Raw genomic sequence first — 21,959 nt, 5'->3', positions numbered from 1 at the left:
GCTCACTGGCAGTCACTTAGTTTCAAGCAGCGCGACTTCCACCTTTCAATATCTTCAGCAGGGGGCAGGCCACTGACTTTCTTCCGGTGTTCGCTCAGCAACCAGCGCCATTCACGAAACTTAGCAGGGATGCTCAAAGCTTGTCGAACCTTCGTCATGTCCGGGTCGAGAACAAGCTTCTTTCGAATGGCATCATCTGCAAGCATAAGACAAAAGTTAGTCAGACACACTAAGGAATCCCATGGAAAATAGTAGCAGATCAGAGGGATGCAACTTACCATCACAGTAGGTGAGAGGAACGAGCGGACCGTCGCCAACCTCTCCTTCCCATCTGCCACTAACCTCTAGCACATCCTTGCTCCACACATGATCGCCCTGACTCAGACTATCAAACAACTTGGGTTCGCATGCGCGGAGTTGGGCATATTTCTCGAAGTGTCTCACCTCAAAGAAGTAGAAGAACTCCTTCACGGTCAAATCCAACTTGAAGAAGCGGCTCAAATTTTCAAAGCAGATGACCGCCCGATAAACATTCGGAGTACACTGGCTCGGGGCACATTCCATGGCGCAGAACACCTCCCTGAAAAATTTCGACAACGGAAACGTGAAACCCAGCGAGAAATAGAAGGGGCGGAACGTGATAATCCTGGCGCCTGGATTGTTCGGGTCCACACGAGGTATACTGTCAGATGAGGGCTCTGCCAACTTGACATGTACATCCTTGGGTATAGCAGAGTCGAAAAGGGCACGCCACGTTTTGAACTGGGCCTCGTTGGTGACACGGTGCAAATTGGCCACAAACTTCTCTTTGGGAACTTGAGAACCGCCCCACAGGTACAAAGGCACTCTTGAGTTTGGTGATCGGCTCTTTCCTTCAGAAGACATGGTCGTTGAGCAGCTGAAAAAAAAAATAATAATAAAATAATTTTACATGTTAGAATGCCAAAAAAAAAAAAAAAAAAAAACAGAAGGCAGCCCAGCTCGCAACCCAGCACGGAGGCCCAGATGACTAGCTCCAGCTCGCAGCCCAGCACGCGTGGCCCATCACCTTCAGCCCAGATGACCAGCTCCAGCTCGCAGCCCAGCACGCGTGACCCATCGTCTCCAGCCCAGATCGCGCAGGCCAGCTCCAGCTCTCACCTTAGCCCAATTCAGACGAAGCCCAGCGTAGGTGGCCCGTCGCCTCCTGCCCAGCAGCGCCTTCAGGCCATTGCTCGAAGCCCAGCGCCTTGGGCTTTCCGCGCGCAGCCCAACCGTGAGCCAGGCCTAACCCTTCCTTGCCTCAGCTGCAGCCAGTTTGCTCCAGCAAGAACCCATAGCCCTTGGACCTCCATGCTCGAGCCCAAAATGTACAGTCCCAAGCCTGCTGACCTCCCTTTCAGCTCCCCACATCAGCTAGAAGCATGAGCCAAGCTGCGGGAAATTGGAACAAAATATATATATATATATATAACTCAAGTCTAAATTACCTTGGGTGTGCGATGAAGACAAGAGCTCAAGAAGAAGGAAAAAATTCTCCAAAGTTTACTCTCTCTCACTAATAAAATCAGAATGGATTTTGGATGTGAAGAATAAATTGGAGGAGCCCTACATTTATAAGAATGAAAATTCCTTGACCTACAAGGAATCACAAATTCTTTCCAACCTGGGAGTTCATAAAATTGGCAAGTCAAACACCTCCTCTACGCGGGAGCCCATGTCCACGAAGGAAGCCCAGTTACAGCTGGACAGCCCAACGGATAATTTACATCTCTTACATGCCACCACGCGCCATGCAGAAGCTGGGGGGCATTTGTGGGAACCTAATTAAACCAAAACCCTAGGTCAATTAATTAGGCCAATCAATTTGGGAATTATTTGACCTAATTAGGAGTTACCTAACCTAATTGGGAATTACCTAATCAAATTGGGGGTTACTTGATCCCCAATTTAATTAGGGATTCGGTTCATCCATAATCCCTAAATGCACCAACCCCACCAACCACACCAACTACACCAACCCCACCTACCTCTCCAAAGGCCACTATAAATACCTGGTTACACACAAGGATGAGGTACGTCTAAATTCCTACTGAAACTCTGCATAAATTATTTCTCAAAAACCCTAGGCACCTCCTCTCTTTCTCTCTCTCACACAAGGCTCCGGCCACCACACACGGCTCCGGCCACCCGGTTTTCCTTCAATTCCCTTACCTAACTTAGGCATCGGAGGGCCTTTGGCCAACACCCCCCGGGTGTGGTCCTTTTACTCCAATCTGTTTTGCAAGGAGAAAGAGAGGCGGAGAAGACGAAGGAATCTTGGGCGAATATTCTCCCGTGAGATTATTTGCACAAACAACACTGAATGCAACATTTGATGAGATTGAATTTGACGAATATGATGGTCTACTTATACCAGGAGGACGATCTCCTGAACATCTTGCTATGAATGCATCGGTTGTAGAATTGGTGAGAAAATTTTCTGACTCCAGAAAGCCAATTGCTGCTATTTGTCATGGGCAGTCTGTTAAAGGTCGCAAGTGCACAGCGTTTCCAACTGTAAAACCTGGATTGGTTGCTGCTGGTGCTCACTGGGTAGAACCCGATACATTGTCAGTGGGCGTTGTTGATGATAATATAGTTACTGGGGTCACGTATTATGGCAATCCTGAGTTCATTGGGCTTTTTCTCAAGGCACTAGGAGGCAACATATCTGGTTCTGGGAGAAGGGTCCTCATCATCTGTGGAGTAAGGTTTCTTTTCTTTTTCTTTAATATTGCAATGACATATATAGGACAAAATAGTATGCTCAAGTTCAAGTGACAACCAACCTTAATATTATTAAAAGAGAAAGGGGAGAAAGCCCGAGTCGGCTTTACCAGTTTCGCCACGACAAGTTCATGGTTTTAGGCTTCTAGCCAATGATCAAACTGTTAGATACTAATCATTATCATTTAATTGCTCCCCTCCCCAATATTTGTAATATTTGTAGGACTACGTGGAAGATTATGAGGTAACTGTGCCTTATCAGACCCTTAAAGTTCTAGGATGCCATGTTGATGTGGTTTGCCCCAAGAAGAAAGCCGGTGATCCCTGCCCAACTGCTATCCGTGATCTTGAAGGGGCCCAAACCTGCAGTGAAACGCAGGGACAAAATTTTGTTTTAACAGCTGACTTTGAATCCGTAGATGCCTCAAGTTACGACGCTCTTGTACTCCCTGGAGGAAAAGATCCAGAGGTTTTGGCACTAAATGAGGATGTTATTGTACTAGCGAAACAATTTATGGAAGCCAGGAAACCAATTGCATCCATCTGCCATGGCCTGGAAATTTTAGTTGCTGCTGGTGTTCTGCAGGTATGGTCTTAAAGAAAAAACATATATCCTACCTGCATTTTAGTGGTTAAACGTTTGTCACTAAAACATTAATATAATGCTTCCAGTTTTAATGCTACTTATTAAAGATAAAGTAAAACAGATTGAAATACTTTATCGATTGAACTTGAAAAGGAAGTAAAAAAGGTTACATCTAGTGCTTTGTATTTCGGTTCTGTTGAGCTGATCTGTTGTGACCTATTAACCTCTCAATTGTAAATAACTATTGGGAAGAAGGAGGTGAGTACTCTTTAAAATCGCAAACGAGATAATATTTTTTCTGTTTCTTTTGATAAGTGGTTAATGTACTTATTTCTTGATTAGGCACTTTTTAGCATGACATAATTGGTTTAATTGGCTATATTTCAGGGGAAGAAATTTACTGGATACCCAGGGATTAAGGCTCATGTGGTTGTGTCAGGGGGGACGTTTGCGGAAGCGAATCCAATAGATCGTTGTGTCACTGATGGAAATCTGGTTACCGCAGCAGCGTGGCATGGCCAACCAGAGCTTATTTCTCAGTTGATGACATTGCTTGATATTCGAGTATCATTTTAGGCAAACTTAACCAGTTCAGCTGCTTCCAAGTAATATATGTTATTCCATAAACGAATAAGAGTAAAAAAAGAAAAAGAAACATAGTCAGAAACTCCGTGTAATTCAATAAAAGAATAAAAGCATATGTTAAGGTGATGTGTGCATCTGTGAGGGAACAATGATGCTCTGATTCTGCTGTATATGTAACAATTGTGGATGGATCTTGTATGTTTTTAACTACGTAATGTTGATTATGCTTTTTATGGAAATCCTTGAATCTGCTTTCGGATCTAGCGTTTACATTCTTAGTTTAATGATTAAAATCTGGCAGTATTTTGAAAAAAAAAGGCTCCGGAGGATGCAAATGATCCCACCATAATAAGATGCCTTCACCATCTCCTTGTGTTGATGGATAAAGTTTTTTCACTCAAGCCACCCAAACTCATTCTCAACTCTTAAGATAGTTTCTTCTCCACTTCAATTTTATGAACCATTTATGTAAATATCAACAGTTATGCAGTATTATTGAATACTAAAGATTTAAAGTACATCAAATGTTTGGCTGAGTATGGGTGGAGACATAACGAACATTCAATGAGCCAAGGAGGACAAGTTCACGGGAATGGGGTAAAAGAAGAAATTACCTAGTAAGGAAAACCAAAAGGCTTGGCGGAGCTAGGCAGTTTCAGTTTTTCAGAAGTTGTTAGGAAGAGTTAGGAGTGTCATCAATTTTGTAAGAGGGACACTGCCTATTTTCTGTTTATATAAAGTTTTATCAGAGTGAGTATTTAATGACGAGGTAAAAAAGAAACCACCTTGAAGTTGTAATATGTTTGTCTTTTGTTGATTCTTCTGATTGAGGGTTGATTTACTTATTTTCACATTATGAACTTTTTTTAATCGTGTCCTAATTGTTGTTAACCGGCTAAATTATAGAGAAAGAAATGTACTGCGTATCCAGCGGTGAACCTTAATGTGGTTTTGCTGGGAGCAGCATGCCTGGAACCTGATCCAATAGATCGTTGCTTCACGGATGGAAATTTGGTTACTGGAGCAGCATGGCCGGGCCACCCAGAGTTCATTTCTCAATTGATGACATTGCTTGATATTCGAGTATCATTCTAGTTGTTGTTTACCGGGTCAGCTGCTTGCATGTACTTTATGTAATTCGTGAAAGAATAAGGCATGTATGTTGTGTTATGTTAAGGTGACGTTTGTATATATGAGGGAACAAGTGACACTGGTTTTGATATGTATATGCCATGTTCTATGCAAGTTGGTTGTGGATGAAGCTTGTGTTATACTACTTATGCTAAGGACACTACGATTTATTAGTCGTCAGTCCCTTTGGTCTCTATCTCTCTCACCGTACACCTCGAAGTTTTACCTGAATGAATATTGTGGGAGCCCAATTCTAGCAAAGCCCTAGGTGAAATATTTCCTTCCATTTGGGGATTATTTTACCTAATTGGGAGTTATCTAATTTAATTGGGATTGATTTGATTCCTACATTCAAATCCCTAATTAAGCCAATCTCGCCAAATCAGGGAAGAATAATTCCTTTCCATCTGCGGAATTATTCCTCTGAAACCCTAGCCTCCGAGGCCCCTGTAAATAGATGGCTACGCACAAGGGTTGAGCTACGTCTAAATTCCTACTGAAACTCTGCAGAAATTATCCCTCACAAACCCTAGCCGCCATACTCTCTCTCCCTTTTACACAAGGCTCCGACCACCACTCATGGCTTCGGCCACCCGGTTTACACCTTACATATATATATATATATATATATATATCTTTGTACCCTATTTAGCTATTGTTTTCTCTACGAATCAATTGAACTAACTTAGGCATCTGAGGGCATTTGGCCAACACCTCACGGGTGTGGTCCTCTTGTTTCGATCTATTTTGCAAGGAGAAAGGGGTGGCGAAGATGAAAGAGGAATCTTTCAATTGAATATTCTTGTGGGAAGAAATCGCTCCCACAAATATCATGTTATCCAGAATTAGCTCTTGTATTTTCACAACCATCCTCCTGCAACTGCGAAATGAGGATCCACATGATATTGCATTTTCTTCTGGGTCAAGCAATATAGTTTGTTGACAAAACCAGACCTCATAACACAAAGCAAGCAGCTTTGCTGCTCTGGTGAAAATCAACATGGCAGTCGAGGTAAAATGCACGCGAACACTATTCCAAAACTATCACAGCTCAAAAAGCATGATCTGTTAGAGATAAACATTACATTTATTTATCCGCATGCATTGGCGGACGCACATTGGGACAAGAGGGGTCCGATGACCCCTTGGAAGGCAGGAAAATTGGCAAGGGAATCCATGAAAGCCCCCTTGGACAGCTGCTGGATGACCCCTGGTACGCACACCAACTGCTCGACAAAAGTCCCATGCCATTTTTTCTTCTATTGCGCAGCTGCGCTGTGCCTTGCCCGCTCAAGCTGCGCATCCCTTTTTTCTAAAACGAGCCTTGCCAAACTACGTCGTTTGGTCCAAGGCTCAGTCAAATTTTTTTTAATTGACCTGGCTTCAAAACGACGTCGTTTTGGGCCAAGTTTAAAAAAACAAAAAACATAAAAAAAAAGAACACCGAATCACTTACCCGAATGCACAGCGCCTCCAAACCCTTCATTCCCAATTTGTAACACCCCGACCCCAAATTTTACCCTTATTTAATTATTTAATTATTTAATTATTTAATTATTTAATTATTTAAGGGTATTTTAGTCATATTTTTAACCGGAGAGAGTCTGGGACCGTGACTTGTATTTTTGGATAGGTCGTACTGAGACGAGTTCATAGACACGTAGTAGGCTCGAATCGGAGTTGTAATGAGAGAGATACGGTCAAAAGAAGCCCAGTGGCATAATCGTAAATATTTCAAAATGAGATTTTTTTATAAAATCTGGTTTTTCTCCAGCCGTTGGAAAATGGCGATTTTCGCCCGGATGTCACCCGATCTTCACGGTCGCCGATCTCCCTCCTCCGGCCACCAATTCCGTCGACCCAGGTATGGATTTTGAACCTCTCGAGCTGCTCTAGCTGATGGTTGGGTAGGATTAGATCGATTCTTAGCGTAGCCAACTCAATTTTCGAATTGAAAATCGGCCGAAACTTCGGCCGCCGTGATCGGCCATTTCCGGCCACGTTTTGGGGTAGGTCCAAGAACAAAAGTGGCTCCAAATAGGGTGTTATACCTAGGGTAGGAGTTTGAAACCGTGGTTTTGAGATTTTCCGGCGACGCGTTATCGCTTTGGGCACCCACACGCTGCCGGCGTGTGCGGCGGCGCGTGGGCACTGTAGAAAAATAGCACTGTGTTCCGATGAGATCCTTAGGTTGTCACGAGTGCGTAGGATTTCGTGGATCTCAATTCGGACGTCGTTTGACTATCGAACGGATAATCGCATATTATGCGTTATCCGGGTTGGATAGGTTGGGACTGTCGGATGGTCCCAAATTTAATATATGTTAATCTAGGTATTTCTAGGATCGTGTAGGAATTCACGGATCGTGAATCGGAGCCCCGGATGTTCCGAATAATAATTTAAAGTTTATATTTTATATTAACCGTCAGATCATGCGATCGTGAGAAATCCGACCGTCTGATCTGAACCAAACTCGCAGGACAAGTGTCCTATACCTGGTAGAACCCATAGAGACTTTCGGATCGGAAATTGGAGGTCGTGGGTTCTGCAAGTCCGTTTGACTAGGGTTAGAGTAGTTTGACCCTTGGTTGACCGTGAATCTCCCGGAGTAATCTCACCCTTGTGGGGGGGGGGGGGGGATTATTGGGAGCTAGACTATTGTGGAGGGTTACACAATATTAGAATTAATTTATATAAATATAATTATATGTGGTTGTACAAGGGTACAACAGAGTCTAGAATGTCAGTTTGGAGTGCTATACACACTACTGCAGAGAGTTTTGGACCGTGACTTGTATTTTTGGATAGGTCGTACTGAGACGAGTTCATAGACACGTAGTGGGCTCGAATCGGAGTTGTAACGAGAGAGATATGGTCAAAAGAAGCCCAGTGGCATAATCGTAAATATTTCGAAATGGGATTTTTTATAAAATCTGGTTTCTCTCTCTCTCTCTCTCTCTCTCTCTCTCCCACGATCTCTCTCTCTCTCTCTCTCCCGCGATCTCTCTCTCTCTCTCCCGTCGGCTCTCTCTCTCTCTCTCTCTCTCTCTCTCTCTCTCTCCTCGTAACTCCAGCCACCGGCCGCGGCTGCGGACGGGGCCGGTACCAAAAGAACCGGCTCGGCCTCGGCGTCACGACCCAGCCCACCCCCGACATCGGCCGCTGCTCCAGCCGCCAGAAAATGGCGATTTTCGCCCGGATGTCGCCCGATTTTCACGGCCGCCGATCTCCCTCCTCCGGCCACCAATTCCGTCGACCCATGTATGGATTTTGAACCTCTCGAGCTGCTCTAGCTGATGGTTGGATAGGATTAGATCAATTCTTAGCGTAGCCAACTCAATTTTCGAATTGAAAATCGGCCGAAACTTCGGCTGCCGTGATCGGCCATTTCCGGCCACTTTTTGGGGTAGGTCCAAGAACAAAAGTGGCTCCAAATAGGGTGTTATACCTAGGGTAGGAGTTTGGAGCCGTGGTTTTGAGATTTTCCGGCGAAGCATTATCGCTTTGGGCACCCACGCGCTGCTGGCGCGTGGGCACTGTAGAAAAATAGCACTGTGTTCTGATGAGATCCTTAGGTTGTCACGAGTGCGTAGGATTCGCGGATCTCAATTCGGACGTCGTTTGACTATCGAACGGATAATCGCATATTATGCGTTATCTGGGTTCGATAGGTTGGGACCGTCTGATGGTCCCAAATTTAATATATGTTAATCTAGGTATTTCTAGGATCGTGTAGGAATTCACGGATCGTGAATCGGAGCCCCAGATGTTCCGAATAATAATTTAAAGTTTATATTTTATATTAACTGTCAGATCATGCGATCGTGAGAAATCCGATCGTCTGATCTGAACCAAACTCGCAGGACAAGTGTCCTATACCTGGTAGAACCCATAGAGACTTTCGGATCGGAAATTGGAGGTCATGGGTTCTGCAAGTCCGTTTGACCAGGGTTAGAGTAGTTTGACCCTTGGTTGACCGTGAATCTCCCGGAGTAATCTCCCCCTTCCGGGGGGGGGGGGGGGGTGGGTTTATCGGGAGCTAGACTATTGTGGAGGGTTACACAATATAAGAATTAATTTATATAAATATAATTATATGTGGTTGTACAAGGGTACAACAGAGTCAAGAATGTCAGTTTGGAGTGCTATACGCACTGCTGTAGGTACCTCCTCGGACGTTGGATTCACTACATGTACCACCAAGTGGAAGTTATCCGGCGTTGGGACAGACCCCATGCGTGGCGTAGGTTATCCGGCGTTGGGACAGACCCCATACGTGGTGTTGATTGTACCGGCGTATGGGGAGCTATGTAATATGATGTTCAGGTCTCACGTGGCGTAGGTTATCTGGCGTGTCGACAGACCCCATACGTGGCGTTGGTTGTACTGGCGTATGGGGAGATTTGTGATATGATATTGAGGTCCCGCGTGGCGTAGGTTATCCGGCTTTGGGACAGGCCCCATACGTGGCGTTGGTTGTACCGGCGAATAGGGAGATATTATGATAGTATGGCATGGTCGCACGTGGCGTAGGTTATCCGGCGTGTTGACAGGCCTCATACGTGGCGTTGGTTGTACCGGCGTATGGGGAGAATATGTGAAATACAGAGAAATGAAATAAGGCATCGCCCAAGTGTGGAATTGGGTTTTTAAGGAAGAACTACGTGTGGCTTGATCTCTCAAGGAGGGTACGTAGGCAGCCTAAGGTTATTAGGTGCAGCCGCAGACTAAATATTAGTCATAATTTGTATTTGAATTGCTTGGTAGTTGTTTGAGAATTAATTGAAGGCCGAAGGCCATTTATGAGAATTTGCATGAAATTATATTGTGCATGCTGCCAGTTGGGAATATTAAATGCATTTTCATGCAGGTATAAATTTTGGAAAATGTCCAATTTATAGGGGAGACTCTGCCGAAATTTCGGCAGGGAGTCTCGGTTTTTAGTAAGTGGGTCTGGCATCGGAGTGATGTCAGGAATTCCAAAGGGTTCGTCTCGGGTTTTGAGAAAATTCGGGGCGGGTCCTTTCACAATTTCACAGCTCTTCCCACCCTTTCAAACCCTAACCTGTCCCAATCTTCCAACCCACCCTTCATTCCCAATCTCCCAACCCTTATAGTGATAATATATATTGTTGATATTGATATTTTTTATGTAATGAAATTTATGTATATGAATCATATTGATGGATAATGTAGATTGAGTGAGTTTATGCTTGATAATGTGAATTGATTGATTATTTTGAATATTGATTGGACAATTACATAAGGGAAAAATTCCCTGATGTCGCTGGAACTTTCATTCGTAAGTATTGGTATATTGAATATTGATTAATATGGGTTTAGATATATTGAATATTGAGAGTGGATTATTGAAATTTTCATATTCATATGATAATTTGGATAAAAATTAATGATTGATTGAATTAATTGATTTGTAGATTTATGGAACGAATCTTTAAAAGAAAATTATCTACGGATAGTCCTTCTTCGCCTAACCCAGGTAGTTCAAATGCAAGACCAATTGAAGTAGATGAGATATTAGCTAATTTTCAGGAAGACCCTGGACTAAGAACTCAAATGACGGATTATAGTACTATCTTTATATTTTTTTAGCATTATTTTCTTTGTAGAAAAATTTCGGAACTTTACACTAAGCCCCCTTGGCCACATAATCTTGAATCCATCACTGTCCGCATAGTCCATATAATATAGGGACATTAGCTTTTCTATTGGGCCACACACGTGCTACAATGAAGGCAAGAGGAAGATGAGGACTCCAAAGAGCTTTTCTATAATCTATAGTATAGGGACATTAGCTTGGAAGCATTGAGCTTTACTATTGGGCCCACACACATGCTACAATGAAGGCAAGAAGAAGAGGATGACGACTCTAAAGAGCTTTTCTATAGTATAGGGACATTAGCTTGGAAGCATTGAGCTTCTTTTTTTCTTTTTTTTTTCAATCGAAAAGGAAGCATTGAGCTCGAATATTCGAATATTCACAATAAGACAGTGAGTATGCTTCTTTGCACTATAATTTGAATATTTCTCTAATAATTTAGACTATCATTTGCACTCGTAATAAGACAGTGAGTCCACTCTTTTGCACTTAAGTTTGTGCTCTTTGCACTCAAGTTAGAATACTTCTCTAATAATTTAGACCATTACTTGTATTCACAACAAGAGAATAAATCCGTCTCTTTGCACTCGAGTTTCAATCTTCCTCCAATAATTTAGACTCACTTGGTCCGTGAAGAGAACAAACTCAAGTTTCAATCTTCCTCCAATAATTTAGACCCCCTTGGTCCGTGAAGAGAACAAACTTAAGTTTCAATAATTTAGACTCACTTGGTCGGTAAAGAAGACAACAAAAAAACGTATCAAACATGGAGACGGTGATAGGCTCGAAACTAATAGAATAGTTATCCGAACTGAAAAGAAGCGGCGAATAGAGAGATGCCACGATAACTGACTGCGATGTGTTGCTCAAATTGCGTGCGACCGTATCGAGCTGACTCCACAAACCTCCAAAAACGCTTTTGTGAGTATTTAAGTAAGCAAAGCAGAGCAGCTCAAGCTATAACCTACCTTCTTGTATTCAGACTCTCTCCCTCTCTCTCTCTCTCTGAAAAATCTCTCTGAAAACTCTCTCTCTCTGAAAAAGAAGAAAGAAACTAAAGAAGGAAATAAGAAAAGAAATGGGGAATCCGAAAGGCGAGGTGCAGAGGAGGGTGTTGTTACTGTGCGGGGACTACATGGAAGATTACGAGGCAATGGTCCCATTTCAAGCACTGCAGGCATTTGGAGTCTCTGTTGATGCAGTTTCTCCTGTCAAGAAAGCTGGTGATATCTGCGCCACTGCCATAACCATTCAAGTAGAGTCCACTGACCAGGTCAAATTCTGTCTTTCCTGTCTTTCCTGTTCTTTTTTATTTGTAAACAAGAGGAATATATTTTATATGTTTAATATTGAACACAGTTGTTGGAAAACAACCTCTGATGAGTTTGAGTTTGAGTTTGAGTTTGAGTTTGAGAGACAAGCAAGACAAAGAAGCTTGAATTCACCTAACCATTACTCTTGTTTTAATGTGTGTGTTGTGTTTGGTTTTCTTTCGTGTACCTTTTTGGTTACAGGCTAATAAAGAATCTCGTGGTCACAATTTCACACTGAATGCAACATTTGATGACATCGAAATTGACAAATATGATGGTCTAGTTATACCAGGAGGACGATCTCCTGAACATCTTGCTATGAAGGCATCCGTTGTAGAATTGGCGAGAAAATTTTCTGACTGCAGAAAGCCAATTGCTGCTATTTGCCATGGGCTGTTGGTCTTAGCACCTGCAGGCGCTGTTAAAGGTCGCAAATGCACCGCGGTTTCAACTATGAAACCTGGATTGGTTGCTGCTGGTGCTCACTGGGTAGAACCCGATACATTGTCAGTGTGTGTTGCTGATGATAATTTAATTACTGGGGTCACATATTATGGCAATCCTGAGTTCATTAGGCTTTTTCTCAGGCACTGGGAGGCAAAATATGTGCTTCAGAGAGAAGGGTCCTCATCATCATTGGAGTAAGCTTTCTTTTCTGTTTCTTTTATATTGCAATGACAAATATGGGACAAAATATAGCCAATGATTAAACTGTTAGTTACTAATCATCATCATTTAATTGCTCCCCTCCCCAATATTTGTAGAACTACGCGGAAGATTATGAGGTAACTGTGCCTTATCAGACCCTCAAAGTTCTAGGATGCCATGTTGATGTGGTTTGCCCCAAGAAGAAAGCCGGTGATACCTGCCCAACTGCTATCCGTGATCTTGAAGGGGGCCAAACCTACAGTGAGATCCGGGGACATAATTTTGTTTTAACAGCTGACTTTGAATCCATAGATGCCTCAAGTTATGACGCTCTTGTACTCCCTGGAGGTAAAGCTCCAGAGTTTTTGGCACTAAAGGAGGATGTTATTGTACTAGTGAAACAATTTATGGAAGCCGGGAAACCAGTTGCATCCATCTGCCATGGCCTGGAAATTTTAGTTGCTGCTGGTGTTCTGCAGGTATGGTTCTTAAAGAAAAAAACATAGTTAGTGGTAGTGCTTTGTATTTTGGTTCTGTTGAGCTGATCTGTTGTGACCTATTAACCTCTCAATTGTAAATAACTATGGGGAAGAGGGAGGTGAGTACTCTTTAAAATCGCAAAGGAGATGATATTTTTTCTGTTTCTTTTGATTAGTGGTTAATGTACTTATTAACTGATTAGGCACTTTTTAGCATGTCATATAATTGGTTCAATTGGCTATATTTCAGGGGAAGAAATGTACTGGATACCCAGGGATTAAGGCTCGTGTGGTTTCGTCAGGAGGGACGTTTGTGGAAGCGGATCCAATAGATCGTTGTGTCACTGATGGAAATCTGGTTACCGCAGCAGCGTGGCATGGCCAACCAGAGCTTATTTCTCAGTTGATGAGATTGCTTGATATTCGAGTATCATTCTAGGCACCCTTTACCGGGTCTGCTGCTTCCAAGGAATATATGGAATTCCATAAACGAATAAGAGAATAAAAGAAAAAGAAGCATAGCCAGAAACTCCGTGTAATTCAATAAAAGAATAAGAGCATATGTGAAGGTGTTGTGTGTATCTGTGAGGGAACAATGATGCTCGGATTCTGCTCTATATGTACCAATTGTGGATGGATCTTGTATGTTTGTAACTACGTAATGTTGATTATGATTTTTATGGAAATCATTGAATCTGCTTTCAGATCTAGCGTTTAAATTAAAATCTATCCTTATTTCGAAAAAGAAAGGCTCCGGAGAATGCAATAAGATGCCTTCACTGTTGAAAATTGGCCCAAATTGTATTGTTAATTGTGTAAAGGCTACTTTATCCTTGTTTGTTTGCTAGCTTTCTTCATTTGTCATACCGTGGGTTTTCAAATGGGGAAATGACGGCACGTGCCATCTTTGTTAAAAGGCTGGAGACACACATGGAGTGGGTTCCAGCACTAGAGTGATCTACACCTAAAGCAATTGGAATCCAACTTGGTGGGCGTGTGTGTCTAACTTTGTGAAAAAGCTTTGATAGCTACTTTTTCTCTAACCTTCTCTTTTGGACATTCTCTCTCTTTCTCATGATATGTGTCACTTTTTAAAAACTCAAAACAATGCAATTAATGCATCAAACAAGCTAACATTTGTTTTTCAAATCAGCCCTTATTAAACGTATTGATTTTAATATTTCTTTAAATTTCTTATCTAAATTTTTTACAATTTTCTTATCGCCTTGTTCAAAAATTAATTGAGAAAAAGTCTTTTTTTTAAGACTCCAAAGGGAATAAGGAGACATTCAAATAAGACTTAAAAAATTAAATAAGAAAAAACGTTTGTTTGTTTTTTTCTTTTCTGAAAGACTCCAACAAATAAGACTTAACTAATTAATGGTCTTGAAAAAAAAAATCAATAATCAAACTTACCGAATTAATGGTTTGAAAATCCAATCAATGAACTTCCTTTGACTACAGACTTCTTTAGAAGGATGTCTTTTGTCCGTATAAAAAAAACAATCTTTCTTTCGTTGATTTTTTTTTTTTTTTGAGGTCATTCTTGTGTTAAAAAAAACGTTTTCCAATCTAAAAAAATAGACATGTGTTGTAAATACATGAGTTGGTGGATGACCACCATACCTCTTAATATTCCACCGTTGGATTTTATGTAACCTATGCACTAAGTATTTGTAATTAATGCTTGTAACCTATAGGTATATTGTAAATGATGGTATTCAATCTCCTATCTTGTAAGCCTATAAATAGGTGGTTCTACCAAAGATTAAGGTAGAATAAACATGGTGAAACTTTGTCTTTAGCATATCACTTCTCTCTACATTTTCTCCCTCTAGTTTTATAACATGTTATCAGCACGACATTGCTCTTGGTATGTTTTCTTTCTCTGAATTTTCTTTCTTCTTATATGAGCTAGAGTCATCACATGGTATAGAGTTTCTTTGTACTCACCATCAGACTTCATCATGCTTGTTTAAGAAAAAAAATTCTTATTCTTATTACACATGAATATAATGCCATGTTTTTGTTTTTATTTGTTTGTTTATTTAATTTTAAGTATGATCTTAATTATTATGATGAGTTTGAATTATACAAAAGATCAGGGGCCCGAAGTTCCGTGATCCTCATCATATAACTAGATTAGGATATAGAGTCCTTTTGATTGAATCAGAACCTGAAGTTCTTTGATTCCAAATAATTGAGGGCGTGAAGTTCCGCGAATTTAAAGAGCACATAAGGACATGAAACTCCTCGATTTTGTATTAATCAAAATCAGAATTCCATGAGGCCTACATGTGTCAAGAACTCGAACCAGAAGTTTCGAGTGCATATACATCGATTTGAGTATGAAGTTCAAAGCACAACTATTAATTCAATTTATTTAGATCTACATATTCGAACCCGAAGTTTCGAATATAGATTGATATGAACCTAAAGTTCATTACTTATTTGTGCCTATATGAACCTGAATTGGTTGGAAATCCAATTCTTAAACTTGTAGTTTTATCTACATATTGAATCCACATTAATACTGGATTATCTTGGAATTTCATAATCTTTAATTGATTTATTTTATTCCTTGTTTATACCACTTTACTTATTTTATTATATTTTATTTTATTTATGTTAGGTTATTAATTAATTTCGTTTTACAATGGTAATGTTTTGTATTACCGCCCCAATATTGATAGCCAGAGGCGTCTATTGGAGAAACTTCCTACTTTCTTTTGTGGGTAGGAAGTTTATGATGTTATGAACCAAAAGTTCTTGAGGCCCCCAATATTACACAACTATTATAGTTGAAGATTATGATGTCATGAACTAGAAGTTCATTGACCGAATAACTTTTATGTTGTGACATGACTATCTTGGCAATCCATGTCCCACAATGATGCATAAGATTTTTATAAATTTGTAAGGACATCGTTTAAAGACTCAAATTATTGTCTTGTCCAACAATATCATTACAAAGAACGCTCACAAATAAAAGTTGTCATAAGATCATCTCAGTCAAAAATTGACTTTGAGCCATAATTCAATGGGATATTTGTGAGCCTATACAACATTTAATTATGGATCACTTCACCAGTTTTGTTGAATATGCCTACTAAAGTGGTTACATATTTATCTCTTGTCAAGACGCTGACGAGCACAACTCCCACATTATCCAATCCAGTCAATTTGAATTGATAATGATGGTGAGTTTATTTTCCTAAATTTTGAGATAATTTTCCCGCCGTTAGGGGGAGAAATGACAGTTCCTGAAGAACATCGTGAAATAGTGTTGAATCAATCCACTTTTGTCTCATCAAGAAAATGCATATATAAGTTGTACATATGCTAACATGGATTGATATTCTCGTATCACAATCCATTAACATGGTGACTATATATATAATGCATGCCTGAAGCATGACAAAAATATAGGTTCTAAAAACTTAACTCCCTAGAAATGGAGATTATTTGAAAAATTCAAGCTCTATAAAAAATAACGCTCTATAGGAGGTTATGATCCACATATTCTAAATAATTTATTGTAAAAGAGATGTTTGTCCCATAAGTGACAACATAAGCCCTTGAAGAGGCATTGGTACCCTAAAGTAATGAGATGCTTATAAATTATGCATGCGCATGCACATGAGAATTGTGGGATCACAAATTGATGATACATTTGGTTTATTAGTAACTACTACAATCATCAAGGGCTATGATTATATTAAATCACGTTTCATGAATGTCGACAAGTTAAGTGATTGGCCAAAAATGGAAATAGGCAATTCCATTTATCACTAAATAAGAAGAGTTGGATATTGAACCTATAACTCAAACACCAAATTACAAATGTTCAGTATGAAGGTTACGAATTGGTGTTTGTGAAGTGAAATAAGATCACTAATATGACATAAGGTTTCCTGGGAGAGGTACATGTGGTTTTAGTCTCCAATCTCATCGTAAATGCATCCACATTTCTATAAGTGCGGTTGTTACTTTAACGCAAAACTTATAGTATGTGTTAAATGCATATTTATTAAGACTATATGGTACATGGAAATCCTCAAAGCTCATGAAATATTTGAGATATATCAGATGAAGCAACCTCTTGAAGGATATAAAGTACCACAATATTCTTAATTAAGAGTTAACACTAAGAGTTTGAGTATTTTGAATTCAAATTTGATATTGTTGTAACATATTCTAACTACTAAATTAGTTGTTGATACTCCTAAAGATTTCAATCATTTGAAAAGTGAAAAGCAGGTTGAATAGTGTGATAGACGATCATGTATGAAGACAATGTTGCTTGTATTGCTCAAATCAGAGAAGGAGAGATATTAATCAGGGGGAGATATCAATGAGGGGGAGCATCCCAATTCTACTACATTCAAGGCATATGCGCGTTGTACTCTTTTTCCCTTCGACTAGGTTTTTGTCCCACTGGGTTTTTCCTAGCAAGGTTTTAACGAGGCAATATAAGCTCATCCAACACCATATCAATGATTCAGAAGAAAGTTTCACTCTTTTTCCCTTCGCTTTGGTTTTGTCCCACAGGGTTTTCCAAGCAAGGTTTTTAATGAGGAAACAATGTCATTGTATGGTGGACATCCAAGGGGGAGTGTTGTAAATGCATGAGTTGGTGGATGACCACCATACCTCTTAATATTCCACCGTTGGATTTTATGTAACCTATGCACTAAGTATTTGTAATTAATGCTTGTAACCTATAGGTATATTGTAAATGATGGTATTCAATCTCCTATCTTGTAAGCCTATAAATAGGTGGTTCTACCAAAGATTAAGGTAGAATAAACATGGTGAAACTTTGTCTTTAGCATATCACTTCTCTCTACATTTTCTCCCTCTAGTTTTATAACAACATGTTTTTTTTTTTTTAAACTGAATTTTTTTAATTTTTTTAATTTTTTAAATGTAGTAAGAGAGTTGTAAAAATTTTTGGATAAATTGAAAGACAATACATTTAATAAGGGTAAACTTCGAAAACAAAAGGTAGTTTGTTTAATGTATTAATGTCATTGTTTTCAAGTGTATGGGATGTGACATATGTCATGAGGAAAAGGGAAAATGTCCAAAAATAAGGTTGGAGATAAGGTTGCCAGCATTTTCCTTCGTTTATTGGCCACATTGTTGGTCTGTGTACCCGTGAGAGAGAGAGAGAGAGAGAGTAGGCTTTGTATTATTGCTATTACTTTTTGGCTTGGGTTCTTTGAGAAGCCAACTTGGGCTATGCATAAAGAGGGACTTCGGTTGACAGCAGGAGATGTGTGTGCAGGTGTGCCCCACTGTGCTGCACCAAGGACATGAGAAAGAGGAGCGGCTGGCTTCTTTGCGAATGCTGGTGGTTGTGCTTTTTCGGTGCATTAATGTTCTGTGTCTTGTGGTGGAGGACTTTGAAGGTGCTCAGGACAACTTGCACGGTTTTTTCATGCATGCAGCTGCTGGACCAAATTCTTTGGTTATTTAAAGAAGGCTTAGTAGGAGGTGCCGTGAGCACCATTGCCCAGATAGGCTAAAACAGAAGTGAGAGACACTTCACCATAGAGAGAAACACTAGAGAGCATCACCATGATGGTGGAGATATACTAGTCCTCTTCGGCTACACAAGATGTATGTAATAGATTCATAACACTTTTTGTGTGCGGATAGAACGGTAAGTAGGGCAAAACACAATACCGGTATAAATATTGTAGAAGAGTAATGATCATATAGATCTCCATCAAGGGTTATGCCTGTGAGAAAGTAATTTAACTTACAATGTTCCAGCAGATCTGGTTCTAATAAGATGAGTCTAATCATTTGGTAGAAGCCTTGCCAGCCCAAAATTGATTTTGGGCTGGAAACTATCATCCAAAATAATATTGCTAGTTTTTGTATCTCTATGTATGATGCATACTAATAAATTATTTTAGAGCACTTTAGCATATAATTTACCCAAAAACCAATTGGCAATGGGGGGAGTAGCCCAACTCCTTATAAGTCTTTGTAAGGTTTCACAAGTTTCCAATGTGAGACTCTTTACTTTCACATTCTCACACGTCCCTGCACGTGTGGAGAATTTTCAAGCCTAACACGTAAACAACACATTTTGGGTGACGTGGAGCACGTGTCGTGATTGGGCTTTCACACGTGGGCAACCCGCTCTGATAAGCCCAAAACCAATTGGCAATGGGGGGAGTAGCCCAACTTCTTATAAGCCCTTGCTAGGTTTCACAACTTTCAAATGTGGGACTCTTTGCCTTCACATTCTTATATACATAGTTAGAGCAGGAGCTAATTGAATAATAGTATATATGCAAGAGGAAGTGCAACTTCGAATTTTGTGGTTGTGGCAGCCTCGGGCTTTCTTGAAAGTTTAAAATAGAGAAAAACTCCAACAATGAGGATAAAAAGACCTACACCTCCAACTACGACTCCAATAATGATGGCTTTCTTTCTTGAATTGCCTCCTGCGAGATAATATATGAAAAACATTAATTATGCTTTCGGATACTTCCAAATTAAAGACAAAGTACTTTACTAGTACACATAGAATTGTTAGGAACATCAAATATGTTCGTCAAATGATGTAGTAGGTAATAATATTTCATGTATCCAAATTCGAATTCACGTACATCCTAGCTAGTTTATATATTTCTGAAAAATTTACATATAACGATGACATAGTGAACATATTTAATGATTATATGATAAAAATTTATTCTTTAGCCTCATTACATCACTTGAGCACCGTCAATTGGTATTTTCCATGCTCTGTAATCAAGCACACTCAATTATATTGAAGATTGAATGTTTACTTCACTTGAATTTGTAAACCCAAAATAAACAAAATTGCATTAGTGCCTTCGTCTCTAAGTGAAAATAATCTGATAATGGGCTACCTAGGTTTACTGAATCGTGATCTGTGTTTAATTTACAAATCTTCAAATGCTATATATATGTCTTTCTGGTCCCCTTTATTTTAATATGTTTTTTGGTTTTCTATTTTTCGAGTATAGCCAATTTGAAATATTTTATTTATCGCGTATAGCCGATCGGCTATACTTTTATGATATTATAATTTTTGGAGTATAGCGGTGCGGCTGTACTTTTAAAATATTCAGCTTATGGCGTATAGCCGCGCAGCTATATGTTTGCGATATTCTATGGAGTATAGTGCGGCTATACCTTTAAAGTGTTATAGAGTATAGCCGCGCGGCTATACTATAACGGCCTTCCCAGCTGTCAGACCTGTACTTGTTGCTGCAGCCTGCAGGTGCTTATTGGGTGGAACCCGAGACCATGTTGGCGTCTGTTGTTGATGGTAATATAATTACTGGGGCTACATATGAATCCTGAGTTCATTAGGCTTTTTGTGAAGGCACTAGGAGGTAACATAACTGGTTCAGATAAGGGGATCCTGTTTCTCTGTGGGGTAAGTTTTATTTTCCTTCGTAGTGCAATATGAAATATGAAATTGTGATGCCGATCAATATTGAATATATCACTGTTCAGTATTTGTTTTTTAATGTGATTCAAATTGCAGAAACCCAGAATAAACAAAAAGAAATGAAGGTGAATATGGTGTATGTGATCTTGAACCTGTCTTCGTGAATCGGTATACATTTGACACACAATACATGCCATATGTCAAAAACTTCTTCGTATAATATATACATGCATGAATGGGCATAAAGATAAACTGAAAAGAAGAGGATTGATGGAGATTTGCCCCGTTACAGATACTTCTGAAAGATATATAGTGAAAATAACCTGAATCGGCTATACCAGATTTGCCACAATTCTGGTGTGATAGGGTTCCATCTGATAACAGTTTAGAAAAGGAAGCTTAAGAATTGAGAAGACTAAGAAGGAAGAAGAAATGATATGCTCTGTATATAATGAATTACAACGGCAGTTTCATTAGTGTTATATCTCAATAACCAAGACTTAACACTCTTAACTAATTATAGTTACTACTAACTAACAACACGTGAGCACACGTGACAGCTTAACAAACTAACTAATATTGTTATCATTCCCCCTCAAACCCAACTCTGGATCCTGCTATGGATTTCCAAGTCGCATACTAGTACAGTGACTCAAGAAAATAGGACTATGCAGTCCTTTAGTAAATACATCTGCGATTTGCTCTTGAGTGGGAACATACTAAACAATCAGATCATTCCTTTGAACCCTTTCACGAACAAAGTGAAAATCTGTATCCAAGTGTTTAATTCGTGAATGAAACACAGGATTACTACTAAGTGCCAAAGCAGATAGATTATCACAAAAGATGGTAGGAGGTAGAGGCAAGCACACTTTCAAGTCTAGCAAAACCTTTCGAATCCAACCCAAATCTGCAGCTGTACTAGCCAAAGCCCTATACTCGGCCTCTGTAGAATTTCTGGATGCAGACCCTTGCTTCTTAGACTGCCATGAGATAGGATTATGTCCAAGCAATACCACAAAACCTGTAGTTGACCTCCTAGCATTTAAATCCCCCGCCCAGTTAACATCACTATAAGCTTGTAATTTCCAAGGACCATGAATAAAGTGAATTCCATAATTCATGGTACCTTGAATGTATCTCAAAATTCTTTTGACCAGGTTGAAATGTATCTCAGTGGGAGCAGTCATACACTGACACACAGTATTGACAGCATAGGATAAGTCAGGTCTTATGAAAGTTAAGTATTGTAAGGCACCAACAATACTTCTATAAAATGTAGGATCATGCAGTGGTTCTCCTTCAGACATTAAGACTTGATTATGTGGCTTGCAAGGAGTAGGAGAAGCCTTACAATTACTCAGACCAGCCCTTTTGCAGTAGATCTTTAGCATACTTGTGCTGA

General features: G+C 39.9%; 1 protein-coding gene and 1 pseudogene across 2 annotated transcripts; both read left to right on the top strand.

Moving 5' to 3' along the window:
* Positions 2,311–4,175, top strand: LOC109947861 (protein DJ-1 homolog D-like; the record flags this gene model as incomplete). The annotated part of the gene is made up of 3 exons (XM_020559103.1): positions 2,311–2,727; positions 2,972–3,334; positions 3,722–4,175. Coding segments are annotated over 3 exons (969 nt in total), but the record flags the coding sequence as incomplete, so codon positions are not given.
* On the top strand, positions 11,647–13,820 carry LOC109947940 (annotated as a pseudogene). The gene is made up of 4 exons (XR_002270737.1): positions 11,647–11,943; positions 12,185–12,624; positions 12,748–13,110; positions 13,361–13,820. The product of XR_002270737.1 is annotated as a protein DJ-1 homolog D-like (transcript).

Source organism: Prunus persica, chromosome G3, assembly GCF_000346465.2.
Source record: "Prunus persica cultivar Lovell chromosome G3, Prunus_persica_NCBIv2, whole genome shotgun sequence".
Taxonomy (NCBI): Eukaryota; Viridiplantae; Streptophyta; class Magnoliopsida; order Rosales; family Rosaceae; genus Prunus; species Prunus persica.
Note: the sequence above shows the minus strand (reverse complement) of the source record. Positions and strands in the feature narration are given on the sequence as shown.